The 22878-nt window shown below is 40.4% G+C and overlaps 2 protein-coding genes across 4 annotated transcripts; both read right to left on the minus strand.

Annotated features, from left to right (window-relative positions):
- Positions 1–315: 315 nt before the first annotated feature.
- mavs (mitochondrial antiviral signaling protein) lies at positions 316–8847 on the minus strand. 3 transcript variants are annotated; one of them, XM_028565535.1, is made up of 6 exons: positions 8766–8827; positions 8088–8192; positions 6896–7018; positions 5925–6105; positions 3216–3943; positions 316–2417 (listed from the first exon to the last, which is right to left on the minus strand). In XM_028565535.1, the coding sequence occupies exons 3-6, from the start codon at positions 7016–7018 to the stop codon at positions 1665–1667; spliced, it is 1785 nt and encodes a 594-aa protein (XP_028421336.1). In that variant the 5' UTR covers positions 8088–8192; positions 8766–8827; the 3' UTR covers positions 316–1664. The 3 variants fall into 3 exon arrangements, with proteins under 3 accessions (XP_028421336.1, XP_028421335.1, XP_028421337.1); XM_028565534.1 differs by lacking the exon at positions 8088–8192 and having other exon boundaries at positions 8766–8847; XM_028565536.1 differs by lacking the exons at positions 8088–8192; positions 8766–8827 and adding an exon at positions 7492–7942.
- Positions 8848–13648: 4801 nt separating this feature from the next.
- Positions 13649–20601, minus strand: LOC114546615 (pollen-specific leucine-rich repeat extensin-like protein 1). Its single transcript, XM_028565533.1, has 5 exons — positions 20517–20601; positions 19370–19492; positions 17678–17858; positions 15876–16630; positions 13649–15186 (listed from the first exon to the last, which is right to left on the minus strand). The coding sequence occupies exons 2-5, from the start codon at positions 19490–19492 to the stop codon at positions 14434–14436; spliced, it is 1812 nt and encodes a 603-aa protein (XP_028421334.1). The 5' UTR covers positions 20517–20601; the 3' UTR covers positions 13649–14433.
- Between the last annotated feature and the right edge of the window lie 2277 nt (positions 20602–22878).

Genomic DNA, 22878 nt, shown 5'->3' on the forward strand with positions numbered 1-22878 from the left:
GCTTTCTAAATGTGGTAAATATATTATTTAATAGGGTCCGAGCACCGACAACGTTGGTGAGCAAAGGGCCAAGGCCCTATTGAAATCAATAGGATTATTATTTTAGGGTCCAAGTATGAAAGTGCCAAAGGTCTATTCCAGACTGCTAAACTATTTTTACATAAAAACTAATAATAAAATGGATTCCCATTATGTTTTTGTCCCTTGTTCTGTGTGACATAAGTCCAATAAAGTCGGGGTAGATAGTACACTTTTAGTCTTGACATAAACTTGTGGTTTCTCTGCAGGGAAATCAACGTGCACACTCAATAAAAGAATTTTTGGAATTTTAGTTTATTGATATGATTTTTAAAGTGCATAGCTAGAGACAGTGCTTACATTGTTTTTGATAAACCTTAAACTGAGATTACAATTTACATGTGTACCATTAACGACAATACATTTAATCTACAAAGCATCTAACCCATCTTTGCAACTCAAATATCCTCTTAAAATTGTGTAACACTTCCTAAATTTAAGTTGTTGGTTGTTTTTTTTTTACATTTGTTATATTGACAAAGCTTTTTACAATAAAATATCATCTCACAAAACATTACTTCTCAAACTTGTTTCTATTTTAAAGGAGAAAAAAACCTATGGAAAAACAAAATACCATATTAAACATGTACACCAAATGATGTCCAGATAGAACACAACTGCTTGACAAATGCAGAAAGATATGCTCATTTCCAATTTTTTATTGTGAATTTTTTAAATTATCTTATTGCACAAAAAACTAGGCAATGTTTACACTAACTACATTTTTATTTTTTGATGTTTTCAAACATCAAAACAGAAGAAATAGGAAATAACCACAAAAATTACCATTAAAAACCCCAGTTTTAACGACGACCTACGATAACAGTGTTTTTGGCTAAAAAATAAACAGGACGTCCCATGGTTTGAAAACGTGTTGGAGTAACTGGTCTGGACTATGTACTAGATACATTGCAAAGTATTTAACTGAATTATAACATTTTTAGCTGACTGATTTATTAAGATATTATGAGTACTTTGGAATGTTTTTGACAAATCATTTGTTCTTAAAATACATAGATACCTAAATAGCGTATTCATATATGTACAAATAAATACAGACAGTGCACCAGCCATCGTTTACAGAGTGGGATGCTGGTACTCTTTCTTCCGCATTACACATCCAGTAAAATTGGTACTTGGTACAATAACCCTCCCTGGATGACAGCCAGCAGTCTTATCTTGAAAGTGCTTTTCAGAAAAGTGAACATACAAACATTTCTATCATTAAAAGACAGCATCAGTGTATCTTTACAAACCACTTATTTGCAGCAAGTCCATAAAAAACCTGAGATCTCAACCCAGATCCATTACGTTTCCAAACTAGGATAAGAAGGGTAGTTTTGGTTTTTAGGGCTAACTTCATTCAACAGTAAAATGATAAAACATAGTCCAACGTAACAACATACCTGTCATTAATTACATGATCAACAGTCTGGCAAGTCAGCTATCAGTACTAAAGGTAATTATTAAACAGCTGTCTCACGTCATCCCAGTCCAGTGACTACAGTAAGGCGCCATAACCATAACATCCTCTTTTAAAAGCCTTAAAGTCTAATCTTGTCTTCTGTTAAAGGTATTAAATCCCCTTATCTCTTAAACCTCCACACCATCAGCAGTGCACAGGCGCCCACTCCTGCAGCGGTCAGAATGTACTTTGTATTAGTTGGCAGGGTGCCAGAGGCCACCTTCTTCTCTAAATCCTGCAGTGTCTTCGGCTCTGGTGAAATATCAGCAGGTGCAGGCTCAGAGGGGTGGTAGTTCTCACTGGAGGGGGTGTTAACACTCGATACAGTATCAACAGTGTTGGTGAATGGTGGTGGTACAGGCGTGATCTCCTTGGCTGCTTCATCATTGAACATTTGAGCTTGTGGTGTTGGGCTTTGGCCGTCTAGGTTAAGGATAGACGCCTCCTCGGATACATGCACCACATTCTCCAGCACCTCCTGCATTCCCAAACTCTGAGAAGGAGAGTCATACTGGTTTTCCTCCGGTTCGTTATGGTTAAGAGCAATGCCGTTCTCCTGGCATGGCAGTGCAGACACTGTGCTCTTGGTGGTGGAGCTGACAGCAGAGCATGCAGAAAGGCAGGCAGAGGTCACAGTGTCACCTGCAGCATTGCTCATTTCCAGACGCTCACTATTCCCTGAGTAGGGCTGCACCGGTGAGCTGGGCGCAGGGATAGTAGGGCGCTCACGATTTTGTGGGGGGATGCTGATGAGTTGGCCAGGCTTGCTCAGACACACCGTGCTGTCATCACAGAGAGAGGCGTCCATCCCAGCAGCACCAGGCAGGGGGGGGGTTGTAGCTGCAGTTCCTGTCTGCGGGCTGCTTTCAACAACCTGCAGGGGAAATTAATCTCACATTGAATAGAATAGAATAGAATAGAATAGAATGTTTTATTGTCTTTGGACAGCAGCTGTCCAACGAAATTTTTCCGCAACTCACCCTCAGGGAGGAGTCCTGTGTGATGCTTTTGGCCCGACGCAAGCATCAAGCCCAAGTTTATATATATTTGTAAAGGAAGCTTTGTGTGGACTACTGCCTCAACGTTTAGTGGAATTGACCCCCTATACTGTTAATAATTCAACATTATAACGGACAGAGGTATAATTGATTGCCCAGCTGTTGTGTTAGTTTCCTGTACAGGTGTACCTCAAAAAATGATAAGAGTATTTTCTATTTAAAATGTTCTGTTATTGGGGGGGAAACACCATGACAAAAACTTGTTTTAACTTGAAATTTTCTATGATTGAAGATTTGCAAGGTAATGTACTGTATATATCATGGGTTTTATTAAAGGTACCCTTTGGAATGCTAGATGAATGGAAGCGCAATGGATGGGTTTTATGAGCGGGTCCCCGTTTTGTTCGTCATGCACAAGCACAAGTACACGCCTATGTGATACACATTCCTACCAAAGGTTTCACTAAATTAAAAAGGGAAAAATCCACCCTATAACACTTCAATACTATTGACAAAATAGTTGAATAGTTTTGTTGTTTCATTGATGAAACAAATAAAGTGATTACCAGAGACGTTCAATATCAACTGTCAATATCACGCCAGTAGGTGGGATGTTTTTATTATTACTATGTCCTAAACTTAAGTACTTCAAATGTGAATAATTTGGTACTGACCTGTGTAGCAGGAGGTCCTGACATCTGTTCAGGCTGCAGGACAGCAGCAGGTTTTAGGTCAACAGGAGGGGTGGTGTCCTGGACTGGAGGCCTCTCTGGGGTCATCATGGGGAAAGAGGATCCATCGGTCCCATCTGAGTTTATCGGAGTTGGGGAGGGACTCTGTGGTGGACTGACCTCTGTGGCGGTTGTTGTTGTTTGGACCGGATCTGGGCGGGACAGAGAGTCTGTCTCAGACTGCTCAACAGGACCGGATGGTTGAAGAGCAGCCACAGAGTTGATCGATACCTCACTGTTCCCTGCAATCAGCTGATCAGGGATCACAGCGATACCACCAGAGATATCCTGGATGTCTGATTCAGAGTTTTCCACCGGCTCCTGGTGAGATCTAATCTTCCTCTGAGGCGGTGGGGTTCTAGTGGCCTGATTATGTGGGGTAACAGGGGAAGGAGGAGGTGTTGGACAGGGTATCACTTCATTCTGATTTGACTGTGGAGGCTCAGAGACGGGCTCAGACGGGGAAACTGCCTCAGGAACGTTGGCTGCTGAGCTCTGGGGGTCTTGGGAGGCCTGGGCAGCTGGCTGTGGAGGAGCTGATGCTTCAGCTGGTGGAGCAACAATAGCCTGACTGTTTGCCCCACCATCTGGGAGGGACATATGACTGGCAGAGGGTGCAGGATGGACGTGTGCCCTGACGACAGTCGTTGGAGGGGAGCTGGGGTTGGAATCTAGGGCAGAGCAAACAATGTTGTCATTAAATCTGTTTTTGGTGTAAATGACTAAAGCTCCTGAGGGACTATCTCACACTGTAACCATACAGTATTTACACATTTACTGAAGTCTCTAATGTCACACAAAACTGCACTGAAGTTGGGGCCCTGGTAGCTCTCCTAGTTGGGCTCCCGCCCCATGTACTAAGGCTCAGTCCTCACCTCAGCGGTCCGGGTTTGAGTCTGACCCGAAGCCCTTTGCTGCATTGTATCCCCCTCCTTCTCCCCTTTCCTGTCTTCAGCTGTCGTGTCAAATAAAGGCCTAAAATGGCCAAAATACAATAAAAAAAAATAATACAAAAAAACTGCACTGAAGTTCACAGGTTCTGATATTGAAGTTATTACCTGAAGCATCTTGAGGAAAAATAACACAAAACCTCATGTTTGGTATAATATGATTTCGATCTTTTATAATAATGCTAATGTAACACAAAACGATTGTGGCCGATTCCGCTCACCCCAGACACAGACAGTTTGAACCCCTCCACTCTGGCAGGAGGCTGCGGGCCATCAGGACCAAAACCTCAATACTGTGTTCCTGCTGTTTGTCCACAACAGTTGTCCAATACTGTCAATTGTCTTTTATTGTTTTTAACGCTGAGCGGTTAATTACTTACTAAAAATCCTATATTATGTGGGTAAAATCTTTCCGTCAGTAAAATAATAATTTGCTGATCCAAAACACATGTAGTAAATTTAACCCTGACAATTTTTAAATCTAGGATTTTGGAATTTGGAGCTTCATGCTCAGGTCAAGAAGATCACCTCTGAAGCTCACACAGCAAGGAGACACTGTGTTGCTTCAACTGTATGAATGAGCTTACAAAGCTCTGTAGGACACAGTACACTTGCTCACCTGTAAACTTTCCACACAGATGCCAAAGATAGACTCACATATTAACATTTATGCAAACATTTAGTTTCCACATGAATATATGTATGAGTCCAATATACTCTGCTCACAGACTCAAGCAGAAATTACAGTAGGAGTTAAAGGGTAACTACCGTTTTTTTCAACCTGGGCCCCATATCCCCATACATTTGTGTCTAATAGACTGATAATGGTAGTGCTCCCATGGGTGCTGTGCCCCTATATGCCCAAAGAATATTTTGTCAGGAGTGGGACCAGTTGCTACCAGATATCTGTGGTGTCCAGTGATATACATCGGACACAACGCTGTGTTCCCACGTCAGAGGAGTTCCCCCTCTAATCAACAGGGCTGTGAAACATGAGCAAATACCAACCATTGTTTTTAGTGAAAATCTCTTAGATAACACAAAACCATGGATGTATTATATATATTGCCGCCCAAAACACTGCGGGCAGCTGCAGCCTCTCTCTCTCTCCCTCTCCCCTCGTCCGCTCTTCATCCGTATATTTCATCCATAGCCTATAGCCTACTTTGGCTAAAATGAATACGGGCAGCCATCCAATTATAAGTTAGGTTACATCATAGCTTGGTTCGCGCCAGTGCAATCTCGCTCAATACTGGACCAAATTCAAAGACTTTTGGTCACATCAGTCTATGGGGAAATGGGGTCCAGGTTGAAAAAACCAAACGGTAGTTACCCTTTAATAATGAAACTATTGGATCTTGAGAACCACAGTACAAATGTTTAGCTTCAAACACTTCTGCACAAGGTGCTTAGAAAATTGAAGGACATTTTTTTGTGGCTCACAAGGTGGTCCAGTTCAACACAAGGCTAAACTGAAATTGTAGTTGCACTGTGTGGTGAGCCAACAAACTTCAGTGGTGTATCAACTTAAATAAGGATTAATTTCATATCTCACATGCTACTTTATCATTGAGAATCTGAAAAATATTATTTGGTACAATTAGTTTGAGGTGGTGCTAAATATTTTCTAGTCAAAAAGGAAACCAACATTGCAACATTAAATTCTACACAATAATTCAAAGTACTTGACTAAATGACTTACTGTTGATGACTCTCAGAGCGTTGTATTCTGCTCTAATCTCAGCTGCTAAAGTTGAATGCTCACACGCCTCAAGTGCTTCGATGAACTGCTCTGGCCAGTTTTCTCTTCTCTTCAGACAGTCCAGAAGAACCACCATGCTGTCATAGTTCCCATAAGTCTCTCTTTTTGCCTCAATGTTTTCCTAAAATTAGATTCCATAAAAAAGGTTTTTCAGTGGAGTTTAATCTTCAAAATGTACTGTTACTGTCATGATTGATAATCAACTTATTGTTCAACTGTCAATATCCCACCTAACAATAACCAAATTGGAGCTTCCTTGTCAAAAATTTCGGGAATTTATTAGGGGATGAGATGTTATATCCAAAAACTAATTTTGGCAGATATTATTATTTTAGTAACTCTCAATTGTTAATATCAATATTGGCCTAGAAAATCCAGTATTGGTCAGGTTCTACTGCTAAAAGAACTCTCTGCTATGCCTTATTATACATGCAATTAAAAAAATGCCCTTTTGGGACATATTTGCCTATTAAGTCATGATAAATATTAGTATCACTGATAACAATTGTGCAAAACCAGACCATCTGTTGTGAAAATGCATTACTTACAGACTATTGTTATTATAAGCAGATAAAGGACAGCACTACAACACATTTAACAATGTCTTATGGTGTAAATAGTGCAATGAATACCCAAATAACTATTTTCATTATAGCTGGGTATCAAAACTACTTTTTGGTACCGACTGAAATTTGTCCTTGAAAAATGGTATCAAATGTCAGATTTGTATTGTATTTGTTTACATTTCATTTATTGCAAGTATTTTTTTTTTATCTGTACCGAAAACCAGGTGATGTATTGCCAATAGTATATAAAAATGTGGATACTAGAGCCAATACATTATATTAATCCAATATTATTCAAACAATCCTCAGCCATAGTCCTAGGTCCTTGTCCCTAATGAAACTTACCCTGTCATGAGAAGTCAAACAAGGCAGATGGATCATTATTTCTGTCGGTTTCACCCTAGTCACAATGGTCGGCATATTCCGCCGCAAGTATCCATTGTACAGCTTGTCACTGGCAAATGACATCTGTGTTATGAGAAAGTGGACAAAAACACAGAGATAGTAAAGACTTTAACTGACTTTTTTTCTTTTTATAATTTCCACTCCTGATACTCACGACAGCTTTACACAGTGTCATTTTGCAAAAGGGGATTTCCTCAGTTGGCAAGGCACCTTGCCAAGATTCCAAATTTCTACCCTTTTACTACATGTGAGATGCTAAAGTACCCCAAAAAAAAACACATTAAGGAAACCTGATCTTTGTTGTCTGCAATGATCTACGACACACTTGGGGGATTTTTACTTAATGAAACAGAAAGTGAAAGTGAAGATCAGCCATCCTGCAATTTTGGAGAAAAAAAAAGGAAATTGTTAACATTTCCCTTTCCTTTCAGTTTACGAGAAACTTTTTTTAAATCTTTTTTTTTTTTTTTTAAAGGATGAGACTTTGCACAGCTGAAACCCTTTTACTACTTTCTCAAGGGGAGGACAACACTTACATTTCAAGGTTGCAGCTGTCTGGAGTACGAAGAAGGTGAACCAGGCCTTGACTAGTCACTCATTAATCCCCTCCAGACTCAAAAGTGCAGCATGACCGTCTCAAATGCCTCAATTCAAACACACCCACACATTCATACTTTTAATTAACTTTTCAGGGTCAAATATAAAGCTTGGGCACACTTTTTTTTGTTGTTGTATAGAATAGACACTTTGTTTGAACCTAAACAGTCAGGTGAAGTAATCTGTTGTGAGGTTCAGTTGAGGGGAACGTGTTTTCACAAGATCACAAGATACTTCAAATGGAGCAGTATGTTCAAGTTTAGTGTATATACAGTACGTGGGGCAGCAGCAGTCTGGAATCAATGTCAGAGGCAGAAACCAAAGAGCAAAGTCTTCCTCACTGTATCATTAGCCCTCAGAGGCCATGGTTTACCTGACACACACACATACACACACACACACACACACACACACACACACTGACCTAATAGGTAGATAAACAGTGTTCTTTTCAAGCATGCATCTGTAAGTGTGAAGTGATGAGCGATTGCAGATTAACAAGAAAAGGAAGGTGGTGTGAGAGGGGGAAAAGCACCTTCACACGAGGACGAATTATGCAGAGCTCAGCCAAATGAATGACCTCTACACTGGCAGGTCATGACAGTCCTTTTCTTGCCAGTCTCCTTGGCCTTCCAAGAGTCTGGGTCAAATTTCATCACATTAAATCTCATAACTACGACTTCAAGTCTTATTTTTACAAGCTTGAGAGAGTTGACCAGAAGTGAAAGCAGATACAGTATATGGCATGAGGTTAAGCAAGTTTTGGAGTAAAACAACTGAATGCGCAGTTTGGTCAGAATTAAAAAAAGGCTGCACACAAACAACAAGGACGATAGAGAGTGATACCTGCCTGTAAACTATTAAAAGATATCGTGAAATATGCTTTAAAGGCCTATTTATTGGTAAAACAACTGACTAAGAAGATTGGGAAGACTTCAAAAAGGCTGCATACAAACAAAAAGGAGGGCCGAGAGTGATACCTGTCTGTACATTATTGAAATATGTTGTGAAAATAAGATAGCGAACAAGTATTAGCATTTAAAAGTTAGCTTAAATTGATAAATACGACACAACCTGGCTAATGTCCTTGCTGTTTCCTGAGTTGGCACTCTATTAATGACAAAAACACTCAATGAAAACACTAATTATATTTAATTACATAATTATTTAGCTAAATTTAATTTATCGTAATGTCGCATATTATAGTGCTCACCTTTCGTGTTTTGGTGCCTCTGCAGTTCGTGACTCCCTCTCAAAAGCTATTCCTGCTCTCACTAAAACCTGCGCTGTTTTCTTCACACACATCTGCTCAGCGGTTCCCCCGGAGATCCCGTTCTCTATCCTTATTGAACGGCAACGCCGTCAATCAAAGAGTAGGCCAATAGGATTTAAGTAAGGCAGTGAATAAGGTGGTCGTGCTTAATCTTGACCCTAACCGTGACTTTTGCTGTGCTATGATGGGATGGCAGCAGAATTAGATAGGATCTAGATTTCTGGTTTACATCTGCCTCTAATCCCTGATCCTAATCCGCTCGCATGGACACACACAGAGCGGGGAGTGGACAAACCGTGTTATTTATGCATCATGGAATAGAACATATATGAAACCAATATGACCAATTGTTTTTCTTAATGAAAATGAAGATGATATTTAACAACAGGCAATCCAGGAGCATTGAAGCAGACAGTAGTGGAATGTAAGTAGCTTACTTAAGTACACATTTGAGTAGTTTATACTCCACTTCAATGAGACATATTGTACTTTCTACTGTATTTATTTGACAGCAGTTTGTAGAGTAACCCTAATACAGCAGCAAATGCTTCTTACACATAATAATAATAATAATAATAATAATAATAATAATAATAATAATAATAATAATAATAATCCAATGTTATAATATTTACAAATAACACTTACATGGTTATAAACTGATCATAGGTTTCTAAGTAAAATTATCTGCAAATTAACGACATAAAGGTAGTGGAGAAGTAAAAAGTAGCATGAAATTGAAATACTCAAGTAAAGTACCTTAAATTTGTACTTTAGTACAGTACTTATGTAAATGTACCTAGTTATATTCCACCACTGCTGATATTTTTTTTTTACACTTTATGCTATTATTTTATACAGATATGTATTTTAGTATGCAGCATATATTTCAAATGTACTTATCCACACTTAATCATGACTAATCTGTGTTAGACAACTACAAGCGACTGCAGTGGCAACATTTGTATATTGTTTTTTTTCTATTGGTACTTACCCTCATCATTAATCCATACTTCCCTCTGTGTATCCTTTTTTAGAAGACAGGGCCACAAAACTCAGCTCAAATGATTAAAGCTCCCTATCATTTCAGTTCATTTCATCTCATTTATTGGTGCATATTACTAAACAAATGTGCAGTTAGTCCGATTAAAAAAACCAATTCCCACTCAGTGAACCTGAGGTCTTTGGGAGCCCTCCGGATCGAGGGTCCCATTTGCCCAGTTGATAGTGCAGCTATGACTGTATGATAATGTTTGTGGCTTAAATTTGTGATGTTGCACTGCATTACATGGCAGTTATGTCTGCTAAATTACTGACCTTGTTCCAGACCTCAGCAATGTGTCTCCTTTGTGTCTCTATGTGGTTTTTAGAACTGTTACTGTCGTAGTATTGAAGCTTGATCACTGAAGACTTTTAAATGGAAAAAGGATTCATTTTATTGAGCCCATGCAGGGAAAAGGGTGTAATTGAGTGTGTAAAGTGTGTAAAAGTGTAAAACAATAAGTGAGGCAACAAACAGGTCTGATCTGCTAAATAATAAAAAGTTCCATGACGGATTATGGCTAAACACAAGTTTATAACCAGAGCAGGAAAATGACTCAAGTGAAATCATGGCCTATGCTCATTTCTAAACAGAGGGTGGCGCCACTCACTCACTCACTGAGTCAGTAGCAGTGTACTTTGTGCAAGAATATGACTGAGTCAAGTGAAATCATGGCTTATGGTATGCTCATATCATAACAGAAGGTGGCGCCACTCACTCACTGAGACAGTTGCAGTGTAGGCTACTTTGTGCAGTTATACACAGTAGGCTATGCATTCACACAAAAAAATCCCTTTTACCCTCCTGAGTGAAATGAACATGCCTCCAAGGATCTGTCTTAAGAGGAGATCCGTCTTTGGCGTGACAATAATCTTATTTACTGCACAAAGTAAGTCAACAACATGAACAGGATCCAGTGATCTGAATTACTGAAGGATTATGGGAAGGATAATGACATCAGGCAGGATGTTAGTTCATTATACCACAGGTCTGTTAAACAGGGATTGAATATGTTTGAGTGCACTGCTTAAATAGAAAGTATTTTTATGATTGGATGCTCTTTATCCTGCAAACTTGTCTTTCATATTCAATTGCATTACTCATGTTAAACGCATTGCCTTAATTTAAACCATATCTCCCAAAGTGCCTTGGGACATTACAAATTGCCTTAATTGTATTACTGTGGTTGCACTGCACCTGTCAATCAAACCATGTGGGTGGTTCTAGTCTGTGACATCCTCTTCCATCATTTCTTTTTGTCAGAATCAGAGCCAGATTCATTACCAAGAAAGTTTTTACATAGGAAGACTTTGCCTTGGTGTTGGTGCGTACTATAAATATGTATATGAGCTTTCTCTCTCTGCAGGGACCGGCGACGGAGCAGTGGATGTGAACGAGACGAGCTACTGTGTGTCTGGAGGCGGAGAATTCAGAAATGATATATCTATTATAAATATAAGTTGGTAGAGCGGGCACGCATATATAGAGGTTTACTCCTCGACACAGAGGGCTCGGGTTCGACTCCGACCTGCAGCCCTTTGCTGCAGGTCGTTCCCCCCTCTCTCTCCTCTTTCATTTCTTCAGCTGTCCTGTCAATAAAGGCCTAAAAATGCCCCAAAAATGTTCTAGGCGATGCTTACACCAACTACATTTTTATTCTTTTGATGGTTTCAAACATTAAAACGGAAAAAACTAAGCAATTTACATTACCATTACCAGTTAAATATGCAACTAATGACATGAGAGCTCACAGTTAATACACAGGACATACCATGGTTTTAAAAAGTGTGGAAGCAACTGGTCAGGATTTACAAATACATTTGCAAAGTATGTCATTTTATTATGAAGTGACTGAGAATTCTTTGAGATTCTTTTTTTAAATACATATATCAGCTGTATATAGGATATGCACCATACGATACAACTTAATTGTCTGTTTACACTGAAATTCATTTTGCGTTCCCGAGCAGCTCCGCTCAAAATAAAAAAATAAAAAAGAGAAAAATACACAGAGTTAGACACCAATTACACATATAATACAAAGAAGAAAACATATCAACAGCCATGGCAAAGAAATATGTTTTATCATATCCTCAGATCTTAATTGGCAGCACGCTGATTTTGGTTTAGCAACAGGATAGACTGATGTATAAAGAGTTCTTAAACCTGTTGTATCTAAACAAAGGGACTCCCAATCGCCTGTTAGAAGGCAAAAGTTGGTATTCATAATTTCAAACATGCATGAGTCAGAAGAGATGCTGTTAGCAAGTCTGAGCATGCTCAGACTTGCAAAGAGTGTGCAACGGATATATGTGTGTGTGTGTGTGTGTGTGTGTGTGTGTTAAGGTGGCTGAGAATGATAAAGCTAAGCTCCTGTGGAACCTCAGATCCAGACTGATATAATGGTGATGGCTAACCAAACTGGGTTCAGCAGAAGAAGGGAGTTGTGATAGATGTACCCATCCCATGTGACAGCAACATCATAACAAGGAACACGAGAAGCTTGAAAAATACCAAGGGCTTAGAGAAGAGCTGGAGAAGATGTGGAAAGCACAGGCAACAGTGGTTCCAGTGGTAATGGTAGCACTTGGGGCTGTAACCCCCTAAACTGCGGCTCCAGCAAATTCCAGGAACAACTTCTGAGATATTGGTCCAGAAGAGTGCAGTCCTAGGAACAGCTAAGATACTGCCCAGAACCCTTAGGACCCAGGATAGGGGTAGTGGGGAATTGTATATACACTGTATGTATATATACTGTATCTATCTATACATACACTGTATGTACAAAGAAATACAGTGCACTAGCCATTATTTACAGAGTGGGATGCTGGTACTCTTTCTTCCGCATTACACATCCAGTAAAATTGGTACTTGGTACAATAACCCTCACTGGATGACAGCCAGCAGTCTTATCTTGAAAGTGCTTTTCAGAAAAGTGAACATACAAACATTTCTATCATTAAAAGACAGCATCAGTGTATCTTTACAAACCACTTATTTGCAGCAAGTCCATAAAAAACCTGAGATCTCAACCCAGATCCATTACGTTTCCAAACTAGGATAAGAAGGGTAGTTTTGGTTTTTAGGGCCAACTTCATTCAACAGTAAAATGATAAAACATAGTCCAACACAACAGCATACACATGATCAACAGTCTGGCATGTCAGCTATCAGTACTAAAAGGTAATTATTAAACAGCTGCCTCACGTCATCCCAGTCCAGTGACTACAGTAAGGCGCCATAACCATAACATCCTCTTTTAAAAGCCTTGAAGTCTAATCTTGTCTTCTGTTAAAAGGTATTAAAGAGCCCCTATTATACTCCTTTTTAGCATCATATTTGTACTCGTGGGGTCTACTACAATAGGTTTACATTTGATGTTAAAAAAAAAAAACGTTACTCATACTGCTCTTTGATGCAGCTTCTTTGCTTGAAACACTTAGTCTGAGCTTTTGGCCTGCCTTCCTAAAAAGCCAAGTCTGCTCTGATTGGTCAGCTGGCCCACTCTGTTGTAGTAAGTCAACCAAATTCAAACAAGCTGCTGGGCGGGCTGTGCTTGCCTAAGGCCGTTTTATGGTTCTGCGGAGACTCCACGCAGAGCTTTTGCCATAGCCATACGTAAGTGACCTGATGTTTATACTTATGCGTTGGTGTGTGCGTCGAGCAAGCATGTGTGTGTGTGTGTGTGTGTGTGTGTGTGTGTGTGTGAGCAAGAAGTGACTCTAGAGTCATAGTGAGAGAACCAAAGTGTCTCCCCTGTGTTTTCTGACCACGGTGAGAAATCTGTAGCAGGAAAAGTTAACCCTCTCCTTGATTTCATGTTGTTTATGGAGAAGGAGAACCAGGAAATGAGTCAGCGGAAATCCACAGCTGAGCGTCGCTGCGACGTGAGGTTACATTTTTCGAGAGGTGCAAGTCAGGCTACAGCGTAGGGTCCAGCGTAGACGCAGAGGGGTCTGCAGGGGTACGCCGTCGATTCGACGCAGAAGCATAAAGCGGCCTTTAGGCAGCACTAATGGGCAGCACATATGCAAAAACTGGGCTGGCATTCTCAATCAGTGGCATCACTAGTTGAGGAATTTCAAAGAGGAATGTGGGCGAGGCGTTTTTAGGCAGTTGAGAAAAATTGCTTTCTGTGGGAAATAAAGATCCTTTTGCAGCGACATGTGTTTTGTACATCTCAAAAGCAATCTATTTCATACACAAAAAACTGTAACATTAAAAGATGGGAAAAATCCCAAAAAGCATAATAGGGGGTCTTTAAAGCTATAGTGCGTGACTATTTTACATTAATGAACGTCTGTTACATTCAAGCCATCACCACCATTTCTGTTGCATAAAAATTACAATATAATTACCTCTTCTGAAGAGTCCATCATGTTTTTGTTTTTTTATCCTCCGTGTCCTTAATTTGATGGGAGAAACGCTATTAGCAACTGTGTGGAGCAGGGGTGGTGCATGTTCACCGAAGGATTGCATCATGTGGATGCACCGACAGTGTTGTTGTCATTATTTAGAATTCTTCATGGGGGAGACAGAAACTACGAACTATAGCATTAAATCCCCTTATCTCTTAAACCTCCACACCATCAGCAGTGCACAGGCGCCCACTCCTGCAGCGGTCAGAATGTACTTTGTATTAGTTGGCAGGGTGCCAGAGGCCACCTTCTTCTCTAAATCCTGCAGTGTCTTCGGCTCTGGTGAAATATCAGCAGGTGCAGGCTCAGAGGGGTGGTAGTTCTCACTGGAGGGGGTGTTAACACTCGATACAGTATCAACAGTGTTGGTGAATGGTGGTGGTACAGGCGTGATCTCCTTGGCTGCTTCATCATTGAACATTTGAGCTTGTGGTGTTGGGCTTTGGCCGTCTAGGTTAAGGATAGACGCCTCCTCGGATACATGCACCACGTTCTCCAGCACCTCCTGCATTCCCAAACTCTGAGAAGGAGAGTCATACTGGTTTTCCTCCGGTTCGTTATGGTTAAGAGCAATGCCGTTCTCCTGGCATGGCAGTGCAGACACTGTGCTCTTGGTGGTGGAGCTGACAGCAGAGCATGCAGAAAGGCAGGCAGAGGTCACAGTGTCACCTGCAGCATTGCTCATTTCCAGACGCTCACTATTCCCTGAGTAGGGCTGCACCGGTGAGCTGGGCACAGGGATAGTAGGGCGCTCACGATTTTGTGGGGGGATGCTGATGAGTTGGCCAGGCTTGCTCAGACACACCGTGCTGTCATCACAGAGAGAGGCGTCCATCCCAGCAGCACCAGGCAGGGGGGGGGTTGTAGCTGCAGTTCCTGTCTGCGGGCTGCTTTCAACAACCTGCAGGGGAAATTAATCTCACATTGGCCAAGTTCATTTATTTATTTTCAAAAAGGAAGCTGGTGTGGACTATTGCCTCAAAGTTTAGTCTAATGGACCCCTCAGATATACTGTTAAGAACTGAACATTATAAACTTCACAGAGGCAGAATTTATTGTCCAGAAGTTATATGAGATTCCTCCAAAAATTATATGAAAGTAATTTTTCACATCAGCATCTCTCTCTATTTCTCTCTCTCTCTCTCATATATTTTAAAGCTTGTGTGTACACACACACACACACACACACACACACACACACACACACACACACACACACACACACACACACACACACACACACACACACACACACACACACAGCTTTAAAATATATATTAAAGCTTGTTCACCTGTTACTCCCATTATTTCCCTACAAGCAATGTAGCCTTTAAAAGGCTATTTTTTTTAGTCTGGCTCAGTGCTCACCCCACATAAAATGCTACAAAGCATCACTTCCAGCAAACTTCACAGAGAACGAAGGCAAAACAGCATCACCGATCTGTTTTAACCGCATATTCTCTGGTCTAACCATTTTTGAGTCTAGCTCAGCTAAAACACCAAACCTGTCAGAGCTATGGAGATAGGTCTTCCTTATAATTACTATGTCCTAAACTTAAGTACTTCAAATGTGAATAATTTGGTACTGACCTGTGTAGCAGGAGGTCCTGACATCTGTTCAGGCTGCAGGACAGCAGCAGGTTTTAGGTCAACAGGAGGGGTGGTGTCCTGGACTGGAGGCCTCTCTGGGGTCATCATTGGGAAAGAGGATCCATCGGTCCCATCTGAGTTTATCGGAGTTGGGGAGGGACTCTGTGGTGGACTGACCTCTGTGGCGGTTGTTGTTGTTTGGACCGGATCTGGGCGGGACAGAGAGTCTGTCTCAGACTGCTCAACAGGACCGGATGGTTGAAGAGCAGCCACAGAGTTGATCGATACCTCACTGTTCCCTGCAATCAGCTGATCAGGGATCACAGCGATACCACCAGAGATATCCTGGATGTCTGATTCAGAGTTTTCCACCGGCTCCTGGTGAGATCTAATCTTCCTCTGAGGCGGTGGGGTTCTAGTGGCCTGATTATGTGGGGTAACAGGGGAAGGAGGAGGTGTTGGACAGGGTATCACTTCATTCTGATTTGACTGTGGAGGCTCAGAGACGGGCTCAGACTGGGAAACTGCCTCAGGAACGTTGGCTGCTGAGCTCTGGGGGTCTTGTTGCTGCATAGGGGTTTCCAGATGGGGGGAGGCCTGGGCAGCTGGCTGTGGAGGAGCTGATGCTTCAGCTGGTGGAGCAACAATAGCCTGACTGTTTGCCCCACCATCTGGGAGGGACATATGACTGGCAGAGGGTGCAGGATGGACGTGTGCCCTGTTGACAGTCGTTGGAGGGGAGCTGGGGTTGGAATCTAGGGCAGAGCAAACAATGTTGTCATTAAATCAAAATTAAAAGGATTGTTAGGGGTAGGTTAAAAATTTCAGAGAATAGAAAGTATAGCTAGTCAAGCGTTGATGCAGCTAACTATCTAATAAGTATCTAGTATCTAACTAATCCCCTACCTCAGGGAGATGTTTTTAAAATAAGAGCCATCAAAAATGTCTTCAAATCATAGTGTGTTGATACTGTGTCCCTGCGGTTTGTCAACATCAGTCCTTTAATATTGTCATAATTTTTTCTATTGCTTTTAAAGCTGTGTGGTGAAGCGGAAGACAAGTTTCCACAATGTGGACAAGAAAGTTCCAAACTCACTAAAAAACATATCTTATGTGTGTGAAATCCTTCAGAAATAATTATAGTTTTCAAGAAGGTGGTTAAAGGAATGAAAGAGGAAAGCAGCGTTTGCACGGTCAAACAAGTCCGCCACTGGTGAAAAACTTTGAACAATATCCTATTTTGCACAACTGCATGTAAACTTTCATTAGCCATGGAAACAGCTTAGTCAGAAATTTGGCCCTTTCCAGAATAAGGGGAAAATTATATACATTACTTCAATGTACTGCATTGTATGAGTCCAATATACTGTGTACAATGTACACACACTCAACCAGAAAGTACAATATCAGTTAGATGATGATGAAAATATTGGACCTTGGGAACCACGGTACAAATGTTTAGCCTCAAACACTTAAGAGTATTCGGAACAAGCTGTTCCGAAAATGTAATGGTCATTTTTTTGTGGCTAACAACGTGGTCCTGTTCAACACAAGGCTAAAATGAAATTGTGGTGGCACTGTGTGGTGATCCAACAAACTTCAGTGTCGACGTACATAAGGATTTCATTATATTTAGTTTATTCCTTCAATATATTACATACTACTTCATAGAGAACCTGGAAAAGATTTTGATACAACTAGTTTGAGGTGGTGCTAAATATTTATATTTAATATATAAGGGAACAAGACATTCAATTCTACACAATAATTCACAGTATTAGGTACTTGACTAAATGACTTACTGTTGATGACTCTCAGAGCGTTGTATTCTGCTCTAATCTCAGCTGCTAAATTTTGATGCTCACACGCCTCAAGTGCTGCGATGAACTGCTCCGGCCAGTTTTCTCTTCTCTTCAGACATTTCAGAAGTAACTCCATGCTTTCAATGTCCCCACGAATATCTCTTTTTGCCTGAATGGTTTCCTAAAATTAGATTCCATAAAAGAAGCATAGGGAATCGATTCATCAGAGTTGTTATTGGTTTGTTGTTTGTTAGTTACTGATGACTTTCAGTGAGTTAATGGCTTTTTGTATTGTAGTGATAATAAACTTATAAAGACAAAATTGTCTTTATAGGAAAGCGTTTATGTGGTTGGGTTTTACCATCCCACCCCACAGAAAAAAATTATTATTATTAATTACTTGTCAATATCCGCTTAACAATAACCAAATTTGAGTGTCCTTGTCAAAAATGTTTATTATTAGGGGATGTGATGGGAAAAACAAATTTTGCCCGATATAAACATTTCTTGCTTTGTAGTGTATTGGGATCTCCAAAAGGTAGCAGCGTAACCTAGACTATAGAGTAGGGGTGTTGAAATGAATCATTGCATCTGTCGGTACGCGATCTGCGCTGCCTGCACGATCCAATATGCGCATGCACATAAATATGTAGTAGAAAACGTTATGGTTTCCCTACACGATTTGTGTTACGTATGCGTTGAAACACTTGATGGCCAGGCGTTACAACTGGCGGCATATTTTTGATGGCTACATTTTATGTTATTCATTATGCAGTACACGGCGGGTCTGTTTTATAAAGATATTTAAATTAAGTAGTTATTATCAGTGATAACATGGGGGGGAACGTTCAAACTCCACAGAGAAAGGCCCGGGATGACCTGGATTCGAACCCAGAACCTTCTTGCTGTGAGGGAGAAGTCCTAACCACTGAGCCACTGTGCTGACAGTGTAGTGTGGGGATGTTGTGATGTTTTGAAATGTAGCTTATGATATGCATTACAAGGTGTTTACGTGGTTGCCAATCCAAAATAATAAAGGAGTTGTTACATGTGGAATGAAGTCTGAGTCTTTCTGTCACTGCAAACCTTCAGTGTCCTCCACACTCCCCTTTGCGATTCATTGCTGTATTAGGCCTACTGAACTTCGAAACGAACACCAGAACACTGTGAAATGAATGAAATTCCCACGGTGCAAAGGTGTGCAAGCGTGGAACAGATCGTGCAGTGTCGTAAATTGTCGTAAAACAGGATTATCATCTGCGCATGCGCAAACATCTTGCGCATGTCGGATCGTGCAGGCAGCACAGATCGCGTACCCACAGCATCAATGCATCGCGATTGCGGACCTGGATGCATCGATGCAGTGACAGACCATAATCGATTATTGCCTAATGATGTTACTTGTTTATTTTCCGGTCGCTGCTTTTTTTGTTTCTGCCTTTTGTCTTTTGTCTGCTGTGTTCAGACTCCGCTACATTCAGGAAGTAGATTCAATAAAAAGGGGGGATCACATATATCTGAATGCTTGAATTTGTTGATGAAAACCATGTGTAGTAATATATAATAATATTAAGGAGGTGATGCATCGTGATATCGAATCAAATTGTTGACAGGATAATCTGAATTGAATCATGGGAACAGTAAAGATTCACACCCCTACTATAGAGATGGCTTGTCCCTAATGAAACTTACTCTGTCATGAGAAGTCAAGCAAGGCAGATGGATCATTATTTCTGTCGGTTCCACATTATACACAATGGTCGCCATATTCCGCCGCAAGTATCCATTGTACAGCTTGTCACTGGCAAATGACATCTGTGAAATGAGAAAGCATTCTTTTTAATATTTCCACTGCGGATATTCACGCCAGGTTTGTACAGTGTAATTTTTACTGTAGAACTTTTACTACATGTGAGTTGTTAAAGTACCCAAAAAAAAAAAAACACATTAAGGAAAGCTCTTCTTTGTTGTCTGCAATGATCACAGACACACTTGGGGGATTTTTACTCAATGAAACAGAAAGTGAAAGTGAAGATCAGCCATCCTTTGCTTTTGGGGAAAAAGGAAATTGTTAAAAAATGTCCCTTTCAGTTTCCGTTTTATATCTTTCTCTTTTTAAAGGGATGTGACTCTGCACAGCTGGAAACTTTTTGTTTCTTTTTCAAGGGGAGGATAACACTTACATTTCAAGGTTGCAGCTGTCTGGAGTACGAAGAAGGTGAACCATGCCCTGACTAGTCACTGATTAATCCTCTCCAGAATCCAGTTTAATATCTGAACTTCAAATGTGCAGCAGCATGAACGTCTCAAACACTTCAGTCCAAACCGAACACACCCACGGTTACATTACTATGGCTTTTCAGGATCAAATATAAATATTTTCTTTTCTTCCTTGCCAGTTTCCCTGACTTTCCTAGACCCTGGGGGAAATTTCACGCATAACATTTCATAAAAATCTCACAACTACTTCTTGAAGTCTTATCTCAGCAAGCTTGCAAGGAAGGACAGCCTGCGAGAGTTGACCAGGCATGAGGAAGTAACTCATAAAGGAAGTTTTGGAGTGACGTTAAAACAAGGCTTCAAAAAGGCTGCACGCTAACAACAAGGACTATAAAGACTGATGCATGCCTGTAAATAATTGAAATATATTGTGAAAATAAGAACAATAATTAGCATTAAAAGTTAGCTTTAATCGATTTTTCGACGTTAGCTAACTTAGCCTCTGTTTCCTGTGTTGGCTCTCTATTATTGACAAAATATTCAATGAAACACAAATTATATTTAATAACACAATGAATTAAAGTTCAACTATCGTAATGTCACATAATATAGTGCTGACCTTTCGTGTTTTGTTGCCGAAGCCGTTCGTGTTTCCGTCTCAAAAGCAATATCTATCTTATTAAAAACCTGCGCACACATCTGCGCAGTGGTTTGAGCTGACCTCCCTTTTCTCTATCCCTATTGGACGAAAGCACCGTCACTCAAAGAGTGGGCCAATACGATTGAGAATTTGGGTCGTAGCTTGTTCCTAACCTTCTTGTTCTGAGCATTGACTGTAAAATGAACAGTCTATGGTTCTGAGGTACCGTACAACCGCAGACCTCCCTAAAAACAATATAAGATTAAATGTATTGATCCCATGCAGGGAAAAGTGTGTACTTGAGTGTGTAAAGTAAAGTGCAAAGGGACAAAACAATAAGTAAGGCAACAAACAGACTTGCTATAGTCTGTATTTCCCCTCATGATCTGCTTTGTAAACAAAAAAGGGACATGACTTTAAACACAAGTTTATAACACCAGAGCAGGAATGATTAAAGCTCCCTATCATTTCAGTTCATTTCATCTCATTTATTGGTGCATATTACTAAACAAATGTGCAGTTAGTCCGATTAAAAAAACCAATTCCCACTCAGTGAACCTGAGGTCTTTGGGAGCCCTCCGGATCGAGGGTCCCATTTGCCCAGTTGATAGTGCAGCTATGACTGTATGATAATGTTTGTGGCTTAAATTTGTGATGTTGCACTGCATTACATGGCAGTTATGTCTGCTAAATTACTGACCTTGTTCCAGACCTCAGCAATGTGTCTCCTTTGTGTCTCTATGTGGTTTTTAGAACTGTTACTGTCGTAGTATTGAAGCTTGATCACTGAAGACTTTTAAATGGAAAAAGGATTCATTTTATTGAGCCCATGCAGGAAAAAAGGGTGTAATTAGAGTGTGTAAAGTGTGTAAAAGTGTAAAACAATAAGTGAGGCAACAAACAGGTCTGATCTGCTAAATAATAAAAAGTTCCATGACGGATTATGGCTAAACACAAGTTTATAACCAGAGCAGGAAAATGACTCAAGTGAAATCATGGCCTATGCTCATTTCTAAACAGAAGGTGGCGCCACTCACTCACTGAGACAGTTGCAGTGTAGGCTACTTTGTGCAGTTATACACAGTAGGCTATGCATTCACACAAAAAAATCCCTTTTACCCTCCTGAGTGAAATGAACATGCCTCCAAGGATCTGTCTTAACAGGAGATCCGTCTTTGGCGTGACAATAATCTTATTTAGTGCACAAAGTAACTAAACCACATGAACGGATCCAGTAATCTGAATTACTGGATGATTATGGGAAGGATAATGACATCAGGCAGGATGTTAGTTCATTATACCCCAAGTCTGTTAAATAGGGATTGAACGTGCACTGCTTTAATAGAAAGGGTTTTTTTTATGCTTAGATGCTCTTTATCCTGCAATTGTGTCTTTTACATTTGATTGCATTATTCATGTTACTGTAAATGCATTCCCTAAAGTAAAACTACATCTCCCAAAGTGCCTTAGGACATCACAAATAGCCTTACAAATTGGACTACTGTGGTTGCACTGCACCTGTCAATCAAACCATGTGGGTGGTTCTAGTCTGTGACATCCTCTTCCATCATTTCTTTTTGTCAGACTCAGAGTTAGATTCATTGCGAAGTAGGTCGTTGGTGTTTGGTGGGTACAACAAACACGTAAGAGGCAGTGAAAAATAAAAGCAAAGTACTGCAACAGTCAAGAACATAATGGAATAGAAAATGACAATAAAAATATGAAAAAGGTAGGCCTACTATTAAAATATCATAACAATACTATTACCTAATATGTAAAAATAGAACAGTTTGAGAGTTAGAAAGCTGTACAGTTTTGTCCAGGATTATAGAGAATGTGTGCAATCTACAGGGAGAATGGTCCCAGATGTGCGTTCATTTAACGCATGACAGATCTTCTTCGCACCCCCGTGTACATAAGAGTCCATGTCATTGGGGGTCACTGGGCGATGTTGATAAGGCCAGCTGCTGTCAGAAAGAAACTGTTGTTATGGCATGAGGTTTTGGTTGTGATGGAGCTCAGCTTCCTGCCAGAAAGTGAGGGGGACGTTCTTTTCTTTATCATTTTTCTACATTACTGTTCAGCTTCTTGTGTTTATTTTTGAACTGAAATGTACATATAAAGCATGTCACTGGCAGATGAATTTTTCAGAAGAGACAGTGGGTGGTTAGAAAAGCAAATGTCAACGACACAGGTTGCATCACTATATAGAGTAGGAAACCAGCAATGTGTTTGCATGAAAATGTGGTTGTTATCATGACAATTACTACGTTTAAGATATTCGATGAAGGCACTGCTCACATTGTAACAAGATTATTTTTTCGGGCTTTTCCACCTTTAA

The sequence above is a fragment of the Perca flavescens genome, chromosome 20 (assembly GCF_004354835.1).
Source record: "Perca flavescens isolate YP-PL-M2 chromosome 20, PFLA_1.0, whole genome shotgun sequence".
Lineage (NCBI taxonomy): Eukaryota > Metazoa > Chordata > Actinopteri > Perciformes > Percidae > Perca > Perca flavescens.

What these genes read in the sequence shown, in the direction of transcription:
- mavs (XM_028565534.1), bottom strand. Translation starts at nt 7,018, where the DNA reads ATGTCATTTGCCAGTGACAAGCTGTACAATGGATACTTGCGGCGGAAT. An exon ending in GTTTGACTTCTCATGACAGG is followed by an intron (nt 6,106 to 6,895) that starts GTAAGTTTCATT and finishes ATCTAATTTTAG; the next exon opens with GAAAACATTGAGGCAAAAAG. An exon ending in CGCTCTGAGAGTCATCAACA is followed by an intron (nt 3,944 to 5,924) that starts GTAAGTCATTTA and finishes GCTCTGCCCTAG; the next exon opens with ATTCCAACCCCAGCTCCCCT.
- LOC114546615 (XM_028565533.1), bottom strand. Translation starts at nt 19,492, where the DNA reads ATGTCATTTGCCAGTGACAAGCTGTACAATGGATACTTGCGGCGGAAT. An exon ending in GCTTGACTTCTCATGACAGA is followed by an intron (nt 17,859 to 19,369) that starts GTAAGTTTCATT and finishes ATCTAATTTTAG; the next exon opens with GAAACCATTCAGGCAAAAAG. An exon ending in CAGGACCTCCTGCTACACAG is followed by an intron (nt 15,187 to 15,875) that starts GTCAGTACCAAA and finishes TTTCCCCTGCAG; the next exon opens with GTTGTTGAAAGCAGCCCGCA.